The sequence below is a fragment of the Podarcis pityusensis genome, assembly GCF_964106645.2.
Source record: "Podarcis pityusensis genome assembly, chromosome: 9".
NCBI classification, from domain to species: domain Eukaryota; kingdom Metazoa; phylum Chordata; class Lepidosauria; order Squamata; family Lacertidae; genus Podarcis; species Podarcis pityusensis.
In genome coordinates, this window is record NC_138034.1 from 22,299,099 (window position 1) to 22,318,265 (window position 19,167).

Consider the following 19,167-nt stretch of genomic DNA (forward strand, 5'->3'; position numbering starts at 1 on the left):
TGGGTCCTTTTGGACCTGGAAGAGAGCAGAAGGGGGACATGGGTTGCCTGCAGACATAATAATAAAGCTATACCCATCTGTTGCAAGTGCATCCTTTTGTTCCACACCCCTCAGAAGCTTTAATTCTTAAAGCCACTTCTGCCCTCCAGAGGAGGTGGGGTTGCGGGCTTCACGCTCCCATCACACATGCGGTGGCTAGAGCCCAGCCCCCGTGCGATTGGGGGAATCGCTGGGCGCGTCACCCCTGGCCAGCCAATTGGCTGGCTTTGGGGGGGTGGCCTGACCTATTTAAAGGGAGCGCGGCCGGGGCTCTCCCTCTTTTGCCCCTTCCAGCTGATTTTCTTATATCATGTGGCAATTGATGCTTTCTTTAAAATAAAATAAAAAAGTCGATAGGACTCCATTGTGCACAGTTACATGTAACATGCAGCCAACATCTGAGTTGGGATATGAACCCTAGTCTCACAGACAGAGGTTGATACTGCATGCACAACTCTACACTGGCTGTGCTCTTCTAATGATCTTCTTGGATTATCACACTGACATGAAACCAGCATCCACTGGCTTACTAAAAAGAGCAGAAAATACTAAAGTGTTCACATCAGTAGGTCATTGTTAGTTGGGATAACATTGATTTGAAATGAACTGTATTGCCATTGGAAGTATTTTATTGCCATTGTTTTTTGTAATCATTGGGGATGTCCTGTTTCATTGCAGAGCGAGGATTCGGATGAAGATGAGCCTTGTGCGATAAGTGGCAAGTGGACCTTCCAGAGGGACAGCAAGAGGTGGTCCAGGCTTGAGGAATTTGACGTCTTCCCCCCGAAGCAGGATGTGAATCCTTCATGCCCAGAAGCGGCTTATCTCAGCAGTGCAGCTAGTCATGGAGGCCTGCTAACTGACCACACCGAACATCAGGAGGTAGTTTCCATCCACAGCATCAGCAGCCACCCAGATGCCTCTCAGAGCGAAGCGCCCACCACCAGAACCAACTCTGTCATCAGTGTTGGCTCCTCAGCCAACCTCGTGGCAAACGAGGACTCCTTCAGCAGCTTGCCCTCTCCTAAAGAGCTGTCAAACTTCAATTTCAACGTGAAAACTAACGAGAAGAATGCCAAGTCCAAAACGAGAAGCCTCTTGAAAAGGATGGAGAGCTTTAAAATAAAAAGCTCCCATCATGGTAAAAGCAAAGCTCCTTCAAAGCTTGGTCTTATCATCAGCGGGCCTATCTTGCAAGAAGGCGTTGATGAAGAGAAACTGAAGCAGCTGAACTGCGTGGAGATCTCCACCCTCAATGGCAACCACATCAACATCCCTATGGTACGTAAAAGAAGTGTCTCCAATTCCACCCAGACCAGCAGTAGTAGCAGCCAGTCGGAAACAAGCAGTGCCGTCAGCACCCCAAGCCCCATCACAAGGACACGCAGCCTCAGCGCCTACAATAAAAGAGTGGGAATGTACCTGGAAGGCTTTGATCCTTTCAACCAATCAACGTTCAACGATGTCATGGAGCAGAACTTCAAAAACAGGGAGGGCTTTGCTGAAGACACAGTCTTCTTCATTCCGGAAGACCACAAGCCTGGGACCTTCCCCAAAGCCCTCTCCAATGGTAACTTTGCTCCCTCGGAGAACAGCACTTCGGTCAACTGGAGAACGGGGAGCTTCCACGGCCACAGCCACCTCACCCTCAGGAGGGAGAACAGTTCCGACAGCTCCAAAGACCTGAGCCTTGGGAAGAGGCGCAATTCTTCCAGCTCCATGTGCAGCCGCCTCAGCATTTACGACAACGTGCCAGGATCTATCCTGTATTCCAGCACGGGGGACCTGGCTGGCCTTGAGAACGAAGACCTCTTTCCTGAGCTCGATGACATCCTGTATCATGTCAAAGGCATGCAGAAAATTGTGAACCAGTGGTCCGAGAAGTTTTCAGACGAAGGAGACTCTGATTCAGCCCTAGATTCAGTGTCCCCATGCCCTTCGTCTCCCAAGCAGATCCTCCTCGATGTGGACAATGATAGGACAATTCCCAGTGATCTTGACAGTACAGGAAATTCCTTGATTGATACGGAAGACTCAACAGGGATCCAGGAAAGAAGAGACTCTGGGGTGGGAGCATCATTAACACGTTCTAACAGGTCAGTAAACACAGACTTTACAGTGGTACCTTGGTTCTTGAACTTAATGCATTCGACTCCCGAAACAGTTCAAAAGCAAGACTTGGCTTCCAATTCACTGCAGGAGCTTCCTGCACTCAAGCGGAAGCCGCGTAGGATGTTTGGCTTCCAAAAAACGTTCACAAACCAGAACACTTCCAGGTTTGCAGCATTCAGGAGCTGTTTTGTTCTGGATCCAAGCCAATCGACTACCAAAGTACCACTGTATATATATTGGTGTATATGCATGCTTGTGTGGCTATAGATACATATATATGTTTGTATTGATACAGTGTACATAGGAAGTGTGATGCTTTTCAACAGCATGTTGGCTTTTATATTTGAGGATGGGATGTAAAGAGGAATCTTAATTTTATTATGTGTTTATTTGGCCTGTTAGTCACATACTACAAGAAGTATTCAACCAATGTACAAAAAAGGCTAAGGAGCCCAAAGGGTGTAGCATATAACCAAAACAAGACGTTTCAGTAGAATCCTTTCCATAACTCTTAAAACCCATTTGCATAAAAACTCCTCATGGCACTTTTCCGTTATAAATCACAAACTGCGATTTTCACAAAATGGCATGCACAAAAGTACCGCAAATAAAACCAACAACCAAAAAACATGGCAGAAAGGCACCAGCAAACTATAGAATAATCGGCAGGAGCAAAACTTGTTTCCCAAAGGCCTGACAATAAAAACCCCTTTTTACAACATTCCTTTTTTAAAAAATGCAGTCCTGTTATAATCATGTTCTGCGCTGAAGATGCAGTTTTACTCTTGAGCGCTGTATATACAAAGAGTGACTATAGAATCCTAAATACATGTGGTAGTGACTGGAAAATTCTACATAGCTCTGTGTCTAGAAACACGTTTTCTGGACTGGTTTATGGTAAAAAATAATAATACCAAAACAAAAAAAAGCCCAGTTAGCCCAACTGAGGAGTTATAGAAAGTGCCCTGTCAAATACCCACAAGTCAGAACAAGCATTTTTCCTCTTCTGCGTCATGGCTTCCTTGAATGAATCCTAGGAACTGCAGTTATTTTAAGGGTTCTAAGAGTTGTTAGAAGACCCCTATTTTTTACAAAGAGTTACAATTTCCAGAGTGGTTTGGCAATCAATCCCTCTTCCCAGGAAACTCTGGAAAGTGAAGCTCTCTGAGGGGAATAGAGGCAACAGACTTTGGCAAATTTAGCCTTGCAATATTTTACACACACTGTGCATGCTGTACTTAAGTTCCAAATGTCATCAACATGTGAGATCTTGCAAATGGTACAGCAGGTGCCGGGCTTTCCATGTACTCTGACTTCTAACCATTAAATGTCTCTCTTTCTCCCTCTCCTGAAGGCACAGAATGAGGTGGCACAGCTTTCAGAGCTCCCATCGACCCAGCCTAAGCTCAGCACTGCTACAGATCGACTGCCAGTCTGTGGCACAGATGAACCTTCTGCAGAAATATTCCCTCTTGAAGTTAACTGCCCTCTTGGAGAAATATACACCTTCCAATAAACATGGCTTCAGCTGGTAAGGAGCTGCAAACATCTCTGGGAGGCTAGTCAGAACCTACAAACAGTAAAACATAAAGTGTTCATTCCTTTCTGCCAAAAACCAGTTGATTTTTTTTTAGGTGTGCACTGCCTTTGAAAGTTGCTTAGACTTGGGGTTTTGGCATGGGTGAATGGGTGATAGGTAAAATTGAAAACACCCTCTTAAGTTTATCTTTAAACTTTGAGTTGGACCATATTCATGTCCAGTTACCCCTTGCCAGATAAATGCTTTTGAAAAACCCTGCATTGCCTAATCTCTATTGCTGGTTCTGTAGGATTCTGAAGCAGTCCAAAGTACAATATAAGTTCTGTGGTGTGGTATTTGGTGTGGTTTTTTTTTGTTCCCAATTCTACATTTCTACCATCTGGTCTTTCTCCTCCTTCCTTTCCCTGGGAGTCACAGAGAGTATTTAAACTCCAGCATCAAAGCTCCTCCTGTTCAAAGACTGTTATTATGGGAGCTGTGCTAAATACAGAAGTTGTTTGTTCTGAAAGACAGAAATAAGTATTGACCAGTTTATCCCTGCATGCTTCGGATTCTCTGCAGATGTCGTAATGTGTGTTTCTTTTTTGCATTCCGCTGCTGTGTGTTGTGACAAAATGCAAACTATGCGAGCGCTCGGGTCAATAGCGCCGTATGTTAAAACCCCATGGAAATACAAATGGGGGGGTATTTGCACGGGGAGGATTAGTCATTCATAAACTTAAAATGCTGTTTACGTAGCTATAGTGTGAATTTAGAATTTTATGGGTTTTGCCTGCTATGCTAGTATTTGCTTTGCGCGCCAACTTGCTTCCTAGCTGATCTCAATTTAAAACTCAGAACGGTTTTATTAAGTGAAATAGCAGGGCTCTGGAATTCCTGCGGGTAGATTTTTCCTACTCGTCAAAACCAAATGGAAAGGCCTTTTACCAAAGTGGGTGGGTGAAGTGATAGAGAAGGAAGGTGCCGGGGTGGGGTGGGGGGGAGAAACACGCCTGAAAGGTCATTTGTTGAACTGAAACTTGTTGCTGGCAAACGCCAGCTTATTACATCAGTTTCCTGCTGCGACACAGGCTGGTGGGTGGTGGGACGGGGTTTGAGGGCTTTCTAAAGCGAGTGGTTAACATACAAAAAGCTCATTGTTCACATGTCTATCTTTCCCTAGAGCCCTAAAGAAGTCAGATTATAAAGGGTCATTGACTGCTAGATTTGCGTTTGACTCTTACAGGGGTTGACATGGCCACCCTCATTCTGCCTGGTACCTTTTAGGCACGGCAGATTCTGGTACACAAGGTTAACTAATTAACTGAAAAGATCCATCTGCTAATGGAAGGATTCGTCTATTTCATTGATACTATCAGATTTATTCTGTAGCTGCACAGTTAAGCATGTTTGATGCAGCCAACTTAAATAATTTGACATGGCCATATCCCCAAGGAGTTGTCACCTAGTTGGCATATATCAAATGGTTTTGCAGCAAGCGATGAGAAAGATAAGAGCTCCCACCTGCACAGAAGTGTTGTTGCTAATGCTGATCTTGCGAACATTTTGTAATACTTTTTATTCCGCCAATCTGATGGAAGTTGATTTCCCAAATAAGAGAGGAAATTATATTAACTGGGATGCAAAGACGTTGTCTCTGTTGACGTTGGAATGTTGGCTACAACTTCTTTCCCAACTTGACTCATGAGTCAACTGGGGGGTAAAAATATAGGAGCGACCTAGGATTGGAAGATTAATCTCCTAAAAGCATTAAATTGGTGGGGATGCAAGATAAGGGCACATTTGTTGTTTGTTTGTGGTGACTCTTCCAATACGTTACAGTAAAAGAGAATGAAAAGCCATTCAAGTTGTTATTCTAAGTGAAATATAACTTTTGTTTTGTTATATCTCACTTCCTTCAGCATTTGGGATGGGGTGGTAGTTCTGATCAGTACATAGGTAGAAGGCATCCAAGAATCCTACTTACACAGCCTTGAGCTCCATGCTAGAGGAAATGCAGTATATAAAAATGCAAAAATAAGAGTAATAAAATGCATGTTTATTTAAGTTTTAATTTAATAAAAAGCAGGTGTCTAAATCAACTATATTCTTTGTTTGCCTGTCTGTCTATATTCTTTGTTTGCCCATAAAACCCCTTAAAATCTGTTAATGGTTCTTCTCCTTACCTTATGTCTCTCCCCTCATTTAACATAATGGAATATCAACTCAGTGCCACAATCAAGATTTCTATATTGATATTCTCAGTGAGTCAAGTCGATGTTTTCTGGTGTGCTACTTATTCGACAGCCCGCAGATAGAAATAGAAATGTGAGATGTTTTGGAAAGAGACAGCACACTTGGAAGCTTGTTAATCTTGACCGTATTCCTTCTCTTCTGCAGGGCTGTGCCAAAGTTTATGAAAAGGATCAAAGTTCCAGATTATAAAGACCGAAATGTGTTTGGCGTTCCCCTCACCGTTAATGTCCAGCGTACAGGACAGCCTCTTCCTCAGAGCATCCAGCAAGCCATGCGATACCTTCGCAACCACTGCCTGGATCAGGTTAGATTCCTTGCTCTACTCCTGGGTTTCAGGCTGCCTCGTGATCCCGGAACTTTATTTTCACAGCTGTTCACAAGTCCTTTTGTCTTCTTGTTTAAGTGAGTCAAACAAATAGGTTTGGAATTGGACTATGAGCTTCAGACTCAAAAACAATTTCTGCCATTCTCCTCCATCCTATATCAGTGTATCCGACAAAAATAGCTGTGTTGTACTACTTCAGACTCTGGGGGGGGCAGGGGGCAGCGGCATATTTGCATGTTCTTCCACATGTGGATCAACTGCTTCCCTTTGGAAAGGTTTTGATGTCCAGGAAAAGCTTGTGTGATACCTTCTTCCCTGATTGTTTGACATGGCAGCTAGAATTCTGGTTTCAGAATCTTCACGCATTATTAACTGCAAGCACAATATACCCTCAAATAAACGTCCCTGTTCTTTTTGTCGCATAGGTTGGGCTTTTTCGAAAATCTGGAGTCAAGTCAAGAATCCAGGCGTTGCGACAGATGAATGAGAGCTCAACAGGCAAAATAAATTATGAAGGGCAGTCTGCCTATGATGTGGCCGACATGCTGAAGCAATATTTCCGCGATCTGCCAGAGCCACTCATAACCAACAAACTTTCAGAGACTTTCCTACAGATCTACCAATGTAAGTCCTGGGTTGTTTGTAGTTTCATTTGTAGCCATTCTCAAGTAGCCACCTCTCCTTGCAATGCAGAGCATGTCCCGTTTGGGACTGAAACGAAGTGCAAGCCCGAGATTTTAAGCAGCAATTGTAAGCGACACGAATTGAGTGCTGCGTTCTGGTGGGTGAGCGATTTTCGGCACCCCCCCCCAAAAAAAATTAAACAGCCAATCGCTGCTTACAATCTCAGGCTCGCACCAAAAAACCATTCGCGCGTCCCCCCCTCAGCACTACCCGTGTATAAGACGAGCCTACATTGTGAACTTCATTTTTGGGTCAAAATTGCTTGTCTTATACACAGAAAAATACGGTATGTAGTATCAATGTGCATATTATGAAAAATTCACATGCCCCATGATGTGAGGGGCAGGCAGAAGTGGCTATTCCTCATTTGTTTGCATAGTGCTATGATCAGATGTATCTTGTATCATCTGTGTTTGCCCAGAGCAGTCTTGCCCAGCCTTGGCTCTTGTCCATCATCCCAGCCAGCTTGGCCAATAGTAAGGATGGTGGACATTGTAGTCCCAACAACAATGTCCTGGTTTGGATAAGGCAGGTCTAGTGTTCCTCCTGCTTTCCCAGCTTGCCCATCCTTTCTGAGCCTCCTCTGCTTTCTGCTGCACCCCAGTCTGGTACCAACCATCTAGGCAGTGTGTGACCTCCATGCTATGTATCCATCGTTTGTGGATTGGGGCACTAATCCCACATTGGTGTTGGGAAGAGGAATAAAATATGACATCTCCGACCCGTCTTAAAACACACAAGAACAGGAAAACATAACCTCATGACATCAGCTTGGGCTGATATGGGTCATGTGGTGGGAGCACCTGCCTTCATAAATACAATGAGAATTCTCTACTACCGGACTCCACCGTCATCATTTGAGGCTCTTCTTCATGTGCCTTCTCCACATAAGGTCCTGAGGGTGTCAACACGAGAGCGGGCCTTTTCTGCAGTGGCCCCTCATTTGTGGAATGCTCTCCCTGGGGAGGTTCATCTGGCATTCCTTATACATCTTTAGGTGCCAGGCGAAAATGTCCCTCTTCAACCAGGCCCTTGGCTGATTAATATTCTACAGCCTTTTAAATGTGTGGGAGGGTGGGGTTATTGTTTTGTTTGTTGAGAGCCAGTGTGGTGTAGTGGTTAAGAGCGGTAGACTCGTAATCTGGGGAACCGGGTTCACGTCTCCGCTCCTCCACATGCAGCTGCTGGGTGACCTTGGGCTAGTCACACTTCTCTGAAGTCTCTCAGCCCCACTCGCCTCACAGAGTGTTTGTTGTGGGGGAGGAAGGGAAAGGAGAATGTTGGCCACTTTGAGACTCCTTCAGGTAGTGGTAAAGCGGGATATCAAATCCAAACTCTTCTTGTTTCTGTTTTAGCTATCTATTTTTGCTATTACAGTGGTACCTTGGGTTACATATGCTTCAGGTTACATACGCTTCAGGTTACAGACTCCGCTAACCCAGAAATAGTGCTTCAGGTTAAGAACTTTTCTTCAGGATGAGAACAGAAATCGTGCTCTGGCAGCGCGGCAGCAGCAGGAGGCCCCATTAGCTAAAGTGGTGCTTCAGGTTAAGAACAGTTTCAGGTTAAGTACGGACCTCCGGAACGAATTAAGTACTTAACCCGAGGTACCACTGTATCTCATGTTTTTATCTTGTGAACTGCCCTGAGATCTTTTGGTGAAGGTATCTAAATCTAATAAATCAAATAAATACTAGCGAACATTTGGCCCACCCCTTTGCGTCTTGGCTGATGGTGAGAGGCAAGAGCTACTTGCCTCCAGATCTCATCCTTCCCTGAATTTTTGTGTTCCTTTCTTCCATGTACGCAACTCCCCCAAGCGGAGCACACTCCACAATTTGAGACCACTTCCATGAGTCCCTTGAGTGGCTTTTGGATATTTTTCAACCCCTGGTGCATCAAAACAAATCAAGATCTCTTACTATTTTGTCAGCCGTCGTCTCCGCCGCCACTGGCCGTATTTTCCATTTTTTAAAAAAGGACATTTGCTATTGAAAGTATTTGTTGTGCTCTGTAGCCATGGATCTGTGCAATGGTATGTGTTGGTACATTAGGGATGACTCCCCACCCAGTCTTCACTGACTACATCATTGTTCGATGAAGCAATCCTCTCTGCTTATTGAAGTACCGTCTGGATATTTTGTGGTGCCAAAGTTGGGAACCGTTTTTAAGGGCTATTTATTTTAATTGCCTCCCCAGGTGAGGAGCGTGTTTCACTGGTGTGTATGGATTTTTGCTGGAGTCCAGTTTGGCTGAGCTTAGTGTTTGCATTTTCGTCGCCACCCATGTTAATAAATCGAAGGAGGGCCTCCCCCCCAATCTAATTTAACAGCCCTTTTAGCGAGTCTGCAGAAGTGTGTGGCTCTCAAAATGAAATTCTAAATTTAACTCTGGAATATGCACAGCTTTGTTTTACTGTTGAGTCTCTTGCTAGGCAGGAAATACCTGAGGGCAGTTAAGCTGTTGACTAAAAAAAAAAAAGTGTGTGGGGGGGGGGAATCCAGTCTTGTGCCATGAATGGTATGCAGCGCTCTGAAGGAAATCGCTTCAGACTCGAGTCAGAAATATTTGAAGCTAAGAGTTTGCTTTGGGACGCATTCGTGCTATATGTGTGGAAAATCAATGACTTGACGAGAGGGTTGCTAATCTTGTGCAGATGTGCCAAAGGACCAGCATCTCCAGGCGATCAAGGCAGCCATTATGCTTCTACCAGATGAGAACAGAGAAGTCCTACAGATCCTCCTATACTTTTTGAGTGACGTCACAGCCGCTGTGAAGGAAAACCAGATGACGCCGACAAACCTGGCTGTGTGCTTAGCGCCTTCGCTTTTCCACTTGAACACCCTCAAGAGGGAAAATTCTTCCCCAAGGCAAGTCTCCAGGTAGCTCAGTCCTCTGTTCCTTCCTGGCGTCCTCGCTGGTGGTTTGTTGGGCACTTAAATAAGCCTTTCCTTAAGACGCTTTGAACTCTTTCCCCCTGTTTAAAAAAATCAGTCTACCTTTGGGCTAGTGCAAATTCTTCCCACTGAACAGTGGAAACAGGTTGAGGGGACTTTTAAGGGAAAGGTGCTGGTGATTATGCCTGTGATGATCACGCAAGTCATTTTTTAAAATTCTGCATTCAACATGATGATGAACACGTGTGCTAAATTCATCTGGCCATTCCATTACATGGTTGAAAATGAAGATCATGTTTAGACCTAGAGCGCAAGATTTATTATCAGCGTTCAGGTGTGGTTCCTAGCTTTTTCATTTCATATTACTTCATTCACACAGGAAAGCACACCTTGGCGCTCCCAATATAGTCCTGACAACTTTTCTTTCATCACAACTAATTAATGGTGATTGCGTTAACAGGGTGATGCAGAGGAAACAGAGTCTGGGAAAACCCGATCAGAAAGATTTAAATGAGAATTTGGCCGCAACGCAAGGTCTGGGCCACATGATTGCAGAGTGTAAGAAGCTGTTTCAGGTGAATATTCCACTATACACATCTTCCTTGGGTCTTTTAATATCATGCAATATGCTAAATTGCATTGTCTAGTTATTGACCTGATAAGACTGGCAACCAGTCTTATAGTGAGTCATCGTGTCTGTAGTTTTGAACCTTCCAACCATTTTATCCTTCTTGTTCCCATACCCTCAGATCCCTGAAGAAATGAGTAGATGTCGGAATTCCTATACGGAGCAAGATCTTCGGCCTCTGAGCTTGGAGGAACTAGGCAAAACTAATAACTCTGAGCCTGCTGACTACCGTTTTTACATCCAGGACTGTATGGATGATTTGCTTAAGGAGATTAAGGATAAATTTAAAGGCTGGGTCAACTGTTCCACCTCGGAGCAAGCAGAGCTTGCCTACAAGAAGGTATATTAGCACAACTCCAGGACTGTTGTTAAATCTCGATGCATTTCACATAGAAAGTGAAATCACAGAGAGAGTACATTTGGAAAGGGGGGAAATAATGACTGCCTTAAACTTGGCAAACTTCAAATAATATTCCCACTCACTAGGGCTTCTCCCAAAAGTGAGAAAGATGGAACAAACTGATCTGATCTGAAATCATTTTGCAGAGCTGATTGCCAGCAAAACATTAAGCTTGAGCCAATGATGAAATCATCCAAAGTTATTAACATTTCAGAGAAGGTCAAACCAATGTAGCATTTTATGGGCGAAAATGATATGTGGACTGAGGGGCAGTATAGAATTTAAGGCCTTTGCCAAGCAGAAAATTCAGGTCTGGTTTATACATGGAGTCAGAAGCCTCCAGTTGAGTGCAGCAGAGATATTCCAGCTCTCCTCCAGAACTGCCACCATGGTCTACTCGCATGCCCTCTAGCAGCAGTCCTGCTGGCAGGATCAGTAAAGACAAGGGAACTACAGCCAAAGGAAGATAGCTGCTACAATCATCAAAGGGCTTCTGACCACACCATTTCTTATGTGGTCCATGGGTTGCACTTAGGATCTGTTCACCCCCTGCAATTCTTTAACAGTGCAGTCCTAAGCATGTCTATTCAGAAGTAAGTCTTTTTGTACACAGTGAGGCTTATTTCCAGCTAATTGGAATTTCAGCCTCAAGAGACTGAAGTCAGTGGATCACTTCAGAATAAGTGCTTTGAGGACAAATTCCCACAGATACTATGCACCAGACATAACTTAGACATTTGCACAGTAACTAAGGTAAAGGGATCCCTGACCATGAGGTCCATTCGTGACCGACTTGGGGGTTGTGGCACTCATCTCGCTTTATTGGCCGAGGAAGCCAGCGTACAGCTTCCGGGTCATGTGGCCAGCATGACTAAGCCGCTTCTGGCGAACCAGAGCAGCGCACGGAAATGCCGTTTACCTTCCCGCCAGAGCAGTACCTATTTATCTACTTGCACTCTGATGTGCTTTTGAACTGCTAGGTGGGCAGGAGCAGGGACCGAGCAACGGGAGCTCATCCCGTCGCGGGGATTCGAACCACCGACCTTCTGATTCGCAAGCCCTGGGCTCTGTGGTTTAACCCACCCTTGCACAGTAACTACTATATATTAAAAAGAAGCTTGATTCCTTTCTTTGTTTTCAACTTGGCTCAGTTTTGAATTTACACTTTCAAAATTAATCAGGCTTAAAGGGCTACCTTGTTGAGCATAGTTAACTGTGTAAGCATATATAGCTACCTATGGTGACAATGTTTTCCAGGTTTCCGAGGGTCCACCTCTCCGGTTATGGAAATCCACGGTTGAAATCCCTGCAGTTCCTGAAGAGATCTTGAACCGTTTACTTAAAGAACAGCATCTTTGGGATGAAGATCTTCTGGATGCTAAAGTGATTGAGACTTTGGACAGCCAGACTGACATATACCAGTATGTACAGAACAGCCTGGCACCCCACCCAGCCAGAGACTATGTCGTCCTAAGGTAATCTTGCAGATTTCATCCCTGGCAGATTTATGAAGGACAGAGCCTGCAAAACCCTTTTATCAATACAGCTAGCTTAAAATGTAGATATATTGATTCATCTACTGATTTGTTTATTTTTTAAATGCCTCCACTACCTGAAATGTATGAAGCCTACATTTAAGCAAGCTCTTCATTTAAAAAGAAATAGGTCAGTCCGCTATGTTAAAATTAATGGTTGCTGGCTGATACATACAAACTTGTTTTCTACAGGGTAGATTTATATGTACTAGTAGCAAGAATGTTGCAGCCTACTTTTTTTTTTTACTGCCAATGAAATTTTTAATTTAAATTATTTGGAGACATTCAGATTTTTAAGCTTTGACAACTTGCATTTCTGAATGTTTATTTGTTTTTAACGTCCTCTTGGATTTACTTGTTCTGTAAGTTACGTTGTAAAGGCTATTGGCGGCAAACAATAAAAATCTGGCTAGCTGGCATCTACGCAGTCTTTTGTTATAAAGCTGTTCTTGTTCCTAACAGGACTTGGAGGACAAATTTATCTAAAGGCGCTTGTGCACTTTTAAGCTCCTCGGTGGACCATGACCGTGCTGCAGTCCTTGGCGTTAGAGTGAATGTGCTCTTGTCCAGGTATCTCATTGAACCTTCTGGATCAGGAAAATCCAAACTCACCTATATGTGCAGAACTGATTTAAGGTAAGCCTTTTTCCTTCACTTTTTCCTCTTCCGTTGTTTTAACCTCCAAACCCTGTTAGAAGAATTAACTGCCGTATGGCCCAGAATCAGTTGTGTTGTCTTTCCCCTTCCCCATTTGTATAGTGCAGAAGAGACGGTGACTGGTTTTATTGATTATTTTAAATGGCCAACTTCACAAACGATTCACACAAGAACTCCTTGCAATCCCACCGCAGAGATGTGCAACATGTTCAAAAGCAATTCCTCTTGGAAGTCTGGTCCCTCCATCACAAATTCCACCCCCCGCTTGTGGATTTGGGGTGCTTTCATTTGCACTTCCATTTATTTTGTTTGCAGTTGGTGTGCATATTTATGTGAATGCATACCTTGCTCATAATTGCACTGTAGCATGCGATGTGGAATCTCAAATCATTAACAGAACAAGAATGTGGTTGTCTCAGGTCCATTGCCAGCTTAATGGTAAGACACCTTCGCTGCATGCAGAAGGTTCCAGGTGGGCATCTCCAGGGAAGGCAGGGAACGCCCCCAGTCTGAAATCCTGGAGAGCGCCTGCCAATCACTGTAGACATTAGGCAGTTAGATGGACCAATGGCAGCTTCCACAGTTCCCTATCCCTTCTCCCCAGCAACTGAATACTTGTTCCAGGGATTCCTGTTCCATCTCTTGTTTCTTCCAAGTTACATCTGCTATGACCAGCTTCAAGCATGCATTTTCTTTCTTGGAAACAGGGGCCACAAACCTGACTGGTACACAAAGGCTTTTGGACACTTGTGTGCAGCCGAAGTCATTAAGATCAGAGACTCTTTCAGTAATCAGAACCTGGAGACGAAAGAAGCAAAGTCCAGGTGACGACTGAAGCAGACCAACGTGGCCGCAACGTGAATAGATACTTCCAGGAACTGTTGATTGTTACAGAACGGGCCACAGGGTGGCCTAATAAGTCTTGCCATGAAGAAAGTGTGTCTGGAATGGGCCCGGGATTCTCACTTCCAACGTCTGTGGCAAACAGTACATTTTCAAAGCTGCTTCCTATCGGTATTAGGCCTATACTGTAGGCCTTGACTGGAATATATTGGATGGTGCAACCTTTTTCTTTCTTTTTTTCTAATAATACTATACTATGTTGCTTAGACAGTGTGAATTGCTTCTGAGAAGCAAAACCCTTCAGACTTTAAATATATATTTCTGGATTGTAGTGGAAATGATTCTTTCCTATATAATGTTAGGTTTATTGTATGTATCTGTGTGCCATTTGTTGAGGGACTGTTTCATCCACTGGATTTGTTGGCACTCATCCATGGGGTCTCGCTAAAGCAAGTGAAGGAAGGTTTGCACAGAGGCAGAGGTGTGAATGTGTAATTGTTGAGCGGAGTTGTAGAAAACAAGAGTAGGGGAATTGGAAGTGTCTGGGACACTCAAGAGCATTTGGGAAGATTTTAATCTGTGAGGGGGAGGTAGGCCTAGGAGTTTTTTGTCTGTCCAACAGACCATCGCAAGCTAGTCTTTGCTCATGTGTACTGTTATTACTTGTGTATATCAGAAAAGGAAAATGGAGGAGCTGCCCCAAACATGGCAAGGAAAGCTGAAGCTCAACACTTGCAAATGAAGATAGCGGAAACGAATAAAATGAATGCCTGATGCATTTCAACATGTGTCTTTTGCATGGACCTTGGGTTGTATTCCATCATGCAAGGACTTCTGTTTGCACGACAGAACTTTGCCTTCCTCTTTTCTCCCTGCACAACCCCCCAAATCTGCTCCAGAGAGTTGGGGGAAACCCCAGAACAGATTTGGAGTGTGTATGGGGAGGGGAGAAAAAGGGGGTCCATTGCACTAGCAGAAATCCTTCATGAATGGAACAATTTTGTTGGATACCAACCCAATCCTCCTAAAGATGAGTTTCCTGTTTTAAAGTTCTCAGAACCTTTTCACCTGCGTTACACCCAGGTAAATCTGAGTCTACAAAGAGTGTGTGTGAAACCTGGAGTTGTGGTTGTTGACAGCTTCCTCAAAAGTGCACCTGCAGAAGACCTGTATTTGCCATGCTCATGTTTTATATTGGGGTTCTTCAAGCTTGGGGTCCCAGAGTTGAACTGTAACTCCTATCATTCCCTGCCAGCTAAGCCACCAATCAAGAGAGGAGAGGAGTTGTAATTCTGACAACATCTGGGGACCCAAGCTTGAAGAACACTGCTTTCCATTTGCAGGTGCACTCACTTAGAAGCCTCTTGGGGACATATTTCAAAAAACGAAATGCGTGTGAAGCTGACATCACCCATATTTCTACTTCTCTGGTGGAGAATGTCTTGAGTTAAGGTCCTTGAAAAAGATATACGTTGAAAGGTATTGGGTATTTTTTTTACTTTCAAGCGCAAAGTTTTCTCCACAGCCACCTTCCTGCACAAGTACCTGTTGAAAGTATTGGCTGTGGTCTTTTAACAATCCTCTTTTTTGAATGAATCTCATAGGAATGAATGGAAAGCTTGTGGCATGAGCTGAAACTGCTTTCAGTGGCTTGAAAAGTCAGCACTGGAATACGTCATAACTGGAGCATTCTCAAGTTCTAAAGCGATTCATTGTAATAGAATACCGTGTTAGGAGTTGGAAAGTCTTCATATATTCCACTCCACTATAACCATATAACCTCATTTTATCCACTTAGTTTGAAGGGAGGGGACCTCTAAAACGTTCAGAGGTTTGGATAAGAAAGGGTACTGTGGGTATCGGATTATGTGGTGTAATGTAAAGGACTGCAGGTTAGGATAAACAGGAGGGTCAGAGTGATGACGCCTACCATGCTTCAGGTCAGCCACCTTTACAAGAAACCTAGACCTATAAACTCTAAACATCCTCTTTGGGGGAAGCAAGATAGCCATAATAAAAGAGTAACGATATCTAGGAAAGATGTGTATAGAATTGTGCTGTTATTTTGCCTTCCTTAGAAGCTGTAGATGCAATTGTCTGGTGCTGAGGTCATGTTTGCGGGCTTCTCTTAGGCATCTGGTTGGCCGCTGTGAGAACAGGATTCTGGACTAGATAGGCCATTGGCCTGATCCAGGCAGCTTCTTATGTTCAGATACAGTTCAGTGCATTCTAAGAGGTTGGGTTAAATGACCCTTTGGATCCATTCCAACTCTTCCATTCAATAATCTTGTGTTTCTGTGAATGTGGAATATGAAATACAGTATCCCCCAAAGCAGGGCTTGGACCCTTGCTAGGACTATTGTCTTCTTCCTACCAAAACCCAATCTAGAGTCCCATGTAGGTCGCAGGTTCGATCCCCATATGGAACAGCTGCCTATTCCTGCATTGTAGTGGGTTGGACGAGATGATCCTCAGGGTCCCTTCCAACTCTACAATTCTCTGATTCCATGTAAGGGTTGTTCTTTGATGTAGAAATGCAGTATTAGCACAGAGATGTGCTGAACCAATGTAAGGCGAGATTGGGGGGGGGGTGTAGATTGGAAAGTGATTTTTTTCAAAGCAAGGACTTTTTATGCAGTCGTCCATAATATCTCTACACTCAGACTCTGCCCCTGGAACCCAGCCTTTTAGCCCTCCCTGCAAAAGCTAGAACAGGCTGCTCACGCACACACAGGTGAGTCTTACAAAAGATGGAGTGACCTGCTGGACAGTTGGTTCCATTTTGCTCACCCTCTCAACCTAGAAAAGCCCTTGTGACCTTGTGGTTGCCTTCTTTCACCATCCCAGGGCAGTGATGCAGCTGGAAGCAGCCCATTGTTACCATTGACAGTGTTATATTATTATTTTTTACTTTTTTTTAAGGGGTTGTGTGATGAAGAATTATGGTGTGTTGGTGGATTGTGTCTGGTTCCTAGCAATCGCCTATGTTCACATGATTGGCCCATTTTTATTTCATAGTGTTTTATGTCACTGTGTCTCTCGTTTGCTTCTCTCCGTTCATGTTCTGTTCTTTGCATGTTGCAGTAGGACATGCATGCAAAGTTCAGGTGAGGAACAATGAGAGAGAGAGAGAGAAGATTTGCAGTGAGGGACACCCGGCAGGCTGGGGAACTTCTTTGTGTGTTGATCTGCTTGCAGAATTTCAGGGAGAAGTTTCCAGGGACAACAGTCCTTGTGATATCTGTGCAGAAATCATGAAGAACGTAGCAGGGATTTTAGTAACTCTCTTGATATGGTTTGCGTCTCTGTACCAAACCCAGAGGTTAAACCCTTTGCCCTTGCAAGGAATACTGCCAAGGATCAAATATGGATTGGAACCAACTGTTTCAGATGTGACCTGAGGGATAAAGCTGTTCTAGATCAGTAGTCTTCAACTTTTCAGACCCAGGACTAGCTTTTAACCCAAACATGCATGTGGAGACCCATTGCTCTCTCTTTTTTTAGCATATATTTGGATGGTGTTAGTGCTACTATTGCAACCCACTATAGACCAGGCCACTACCAAGTAAAGAATCCCAACCCACCAGTTGAAGACGACTGTTCTAGATCATACCTTTAACCCTTAACCTGGGTGGGGGAACCCAAAAAGTTTCTTAGGTAGTAAATCCAGTTGAGAGATTACTGCCATGTATGTGTGCTAAGGATTGCACCAGTAGCATATCTCACCAATAGGGAAGCCTTGTGTATTCTTTGTATACTTTTTAAATGTTCAAATGTGTGTGTAAAAAAAATAAAAGTATGTTGTACATACCAGTCTGTTGTAAACATGTACACTTGCTCACAGTTTATTGTCCAACATAGATAAAGCATGAAAATAATTATTTAAAATATAGTTGTATTTATACCTCAGATATTCTTTTGAGGGGCAGGGTGTTTGTACCTCAAGTTGGCTACCCTCCCCCCTCCCCTGTAAATACGTTCTATACGATTAAGGTCTAAGTAAAAGAAGAAAAGGTTTATAACTTGCTATTATATGTCTGTACAGAATATAATCAATAAATGCACTATTAAATGTTCATGTTTGTGAAACACCTCTTTTCTCCACCGCATGGTGGATAAGGCTACAGTGACTGCTATGCTGCTATGGCCTATGTTCTTCCTGTACTGTGGGAGGCAGTACATGCCTCTGTATACCAGTTGTTGGGGATCTCAAGGGGCAGTGCTATTTTTCTAGAAAAAGAGATGCCAGAACTGAGTTCTGGTGAGTTTTGGCTGGAAAAAAAGCCCTGTCAAGAGAGCCAAGGGCTGTTTGCGCTCAAGCCCTGCTTACAGCTTCTATTTGTTTGGCTGCTGTGAGAACAGGATGCTGGAATAAAGGGGACTTTGATCCAACAGAGCCAGTGTGGTGTAGTGGTTAAGAGCTGTAGTCTCGTAATCTGGGGAACCGGGTTCGCGTCTCCGCTCCTCCACATGCAGCTGCTGGGTGACCTTGGGCCAGTCACACTTCTTTGAAGTCTCTCAGCCCCACTCACCTCACAGAGTGTTTGTTGTGGGGGAGGAAGGGAAAGGAGAATGTTAGCCGATTTGAGACTCCTGAAGGGGAGTGAAAGGCGGGATATCAAATCCAAATTCTTCTTCTTCTTCTTCTTCTTCTTCTTCTTCTTCTTCTTCTCCTCCTCCTCCTCCTCCTCCTCTCCATGCACTCTTACTCATTTAATGTTGCCTATTTTTCTCACATGCTATGAAAAGCTGCTCCCTAAACCAATGGCAGGCAACATCCCAAATCTACTGTGCAGGCAATGTCTAGCCTCTCATAGTGAGCAGGCTGTTTATCCAGCTATGCAAAAGAAAAAGCCTGTTGTAGATACAGCTGGTTTTCGTCTCTTCATGCCCATCTAGCAGAATCCCCTCTTATTTTGGTTTAATGATCTATTGAGGCCTTCAGCTGACAAGCACTCTTGTGTGAATCAGCCCTTTTAAGTATTAAGTAATCTATGGATCAGATTGCGAGTTTCAGTTTATCAAACTGGGTCAACACAACATTACAGGAGGAACTTACTCTAGCTAAACTCAGGGCAGGCTATCTCCCAATTTTAAGTCCGTCTGTTACTGGCAGAGCTGTTAAAGAGGTTTTCACAGCAGAGAGGAAACGCTGTTGTCCTGTCCAGGAAACATGTAGGTTCCTTCAAAACAAAAGGGACAAAAGACCAAACGATAAATTGGAGAAAGTTTAATGTTTGCAAAGGAAGGAAGTCGAGAACTGGAATGTTGG

At 43.9% G+C, this 19,167-nt stretch overlaps 1 protein-coding gene across 7 annotated transcripts in view; it reads left to right on the forward strand.

The window, feature by feature from the left end:
* The window catches only part of DLC1 (DLC1 Rho GTPase activating protein), a 254,741-nt gene extending 236,770 nt beyond the window's left edge, over positions 1-17,971 (forward strand). For 6 of the 7 annotated variants that reach the window (XM_081019786.1, XM_081019790.1, XM_081019788.1 and 3 more), the window contains 10 exons: positions 718-2,135; positions 3,506-3,682; positions 6,071-6,230; positions 6,677-6,875; positions 9,592-9,817; positions 10,293-10,407; positions 10,582-10,800; positions 12,118-12,335; positions 12,858-13,031; positions 13,760-17,971. In XM_081019786.1, the coding sequence (XP_080875912.1) occupies positions 718-2,135; positions 3,506-3,682; positions 6,071-6,230; positions 6,677-6,875; positions 9,592-9,817; positions 10,293-10,407; positions 10,582-10,800; positions 12,118-12,335; positions 12,858-13,031; positions 13,760-13,880 (3,027 nt within the window). In that variant the 3' untranslated portion in view covers positions 13,881-17,971. The remainder of the gene's footprint in view (positions 1-717; positions 2,136-3,505; positions 3,683-6,070; positions 6,231-6,676; positions 6,876-9,591; positions 9,818-10,292; positions 10,408-10,581; positions 10,801-12,117; positions 12,336-12,857; positions 13,032-13,759) is intronic. The other variant, XM_081019789.1, reaches the window with a different exon arrangement.
* The last annotated feature ends 1,196 nt before the right edge of the window (positions 17,972-19,167 follow it).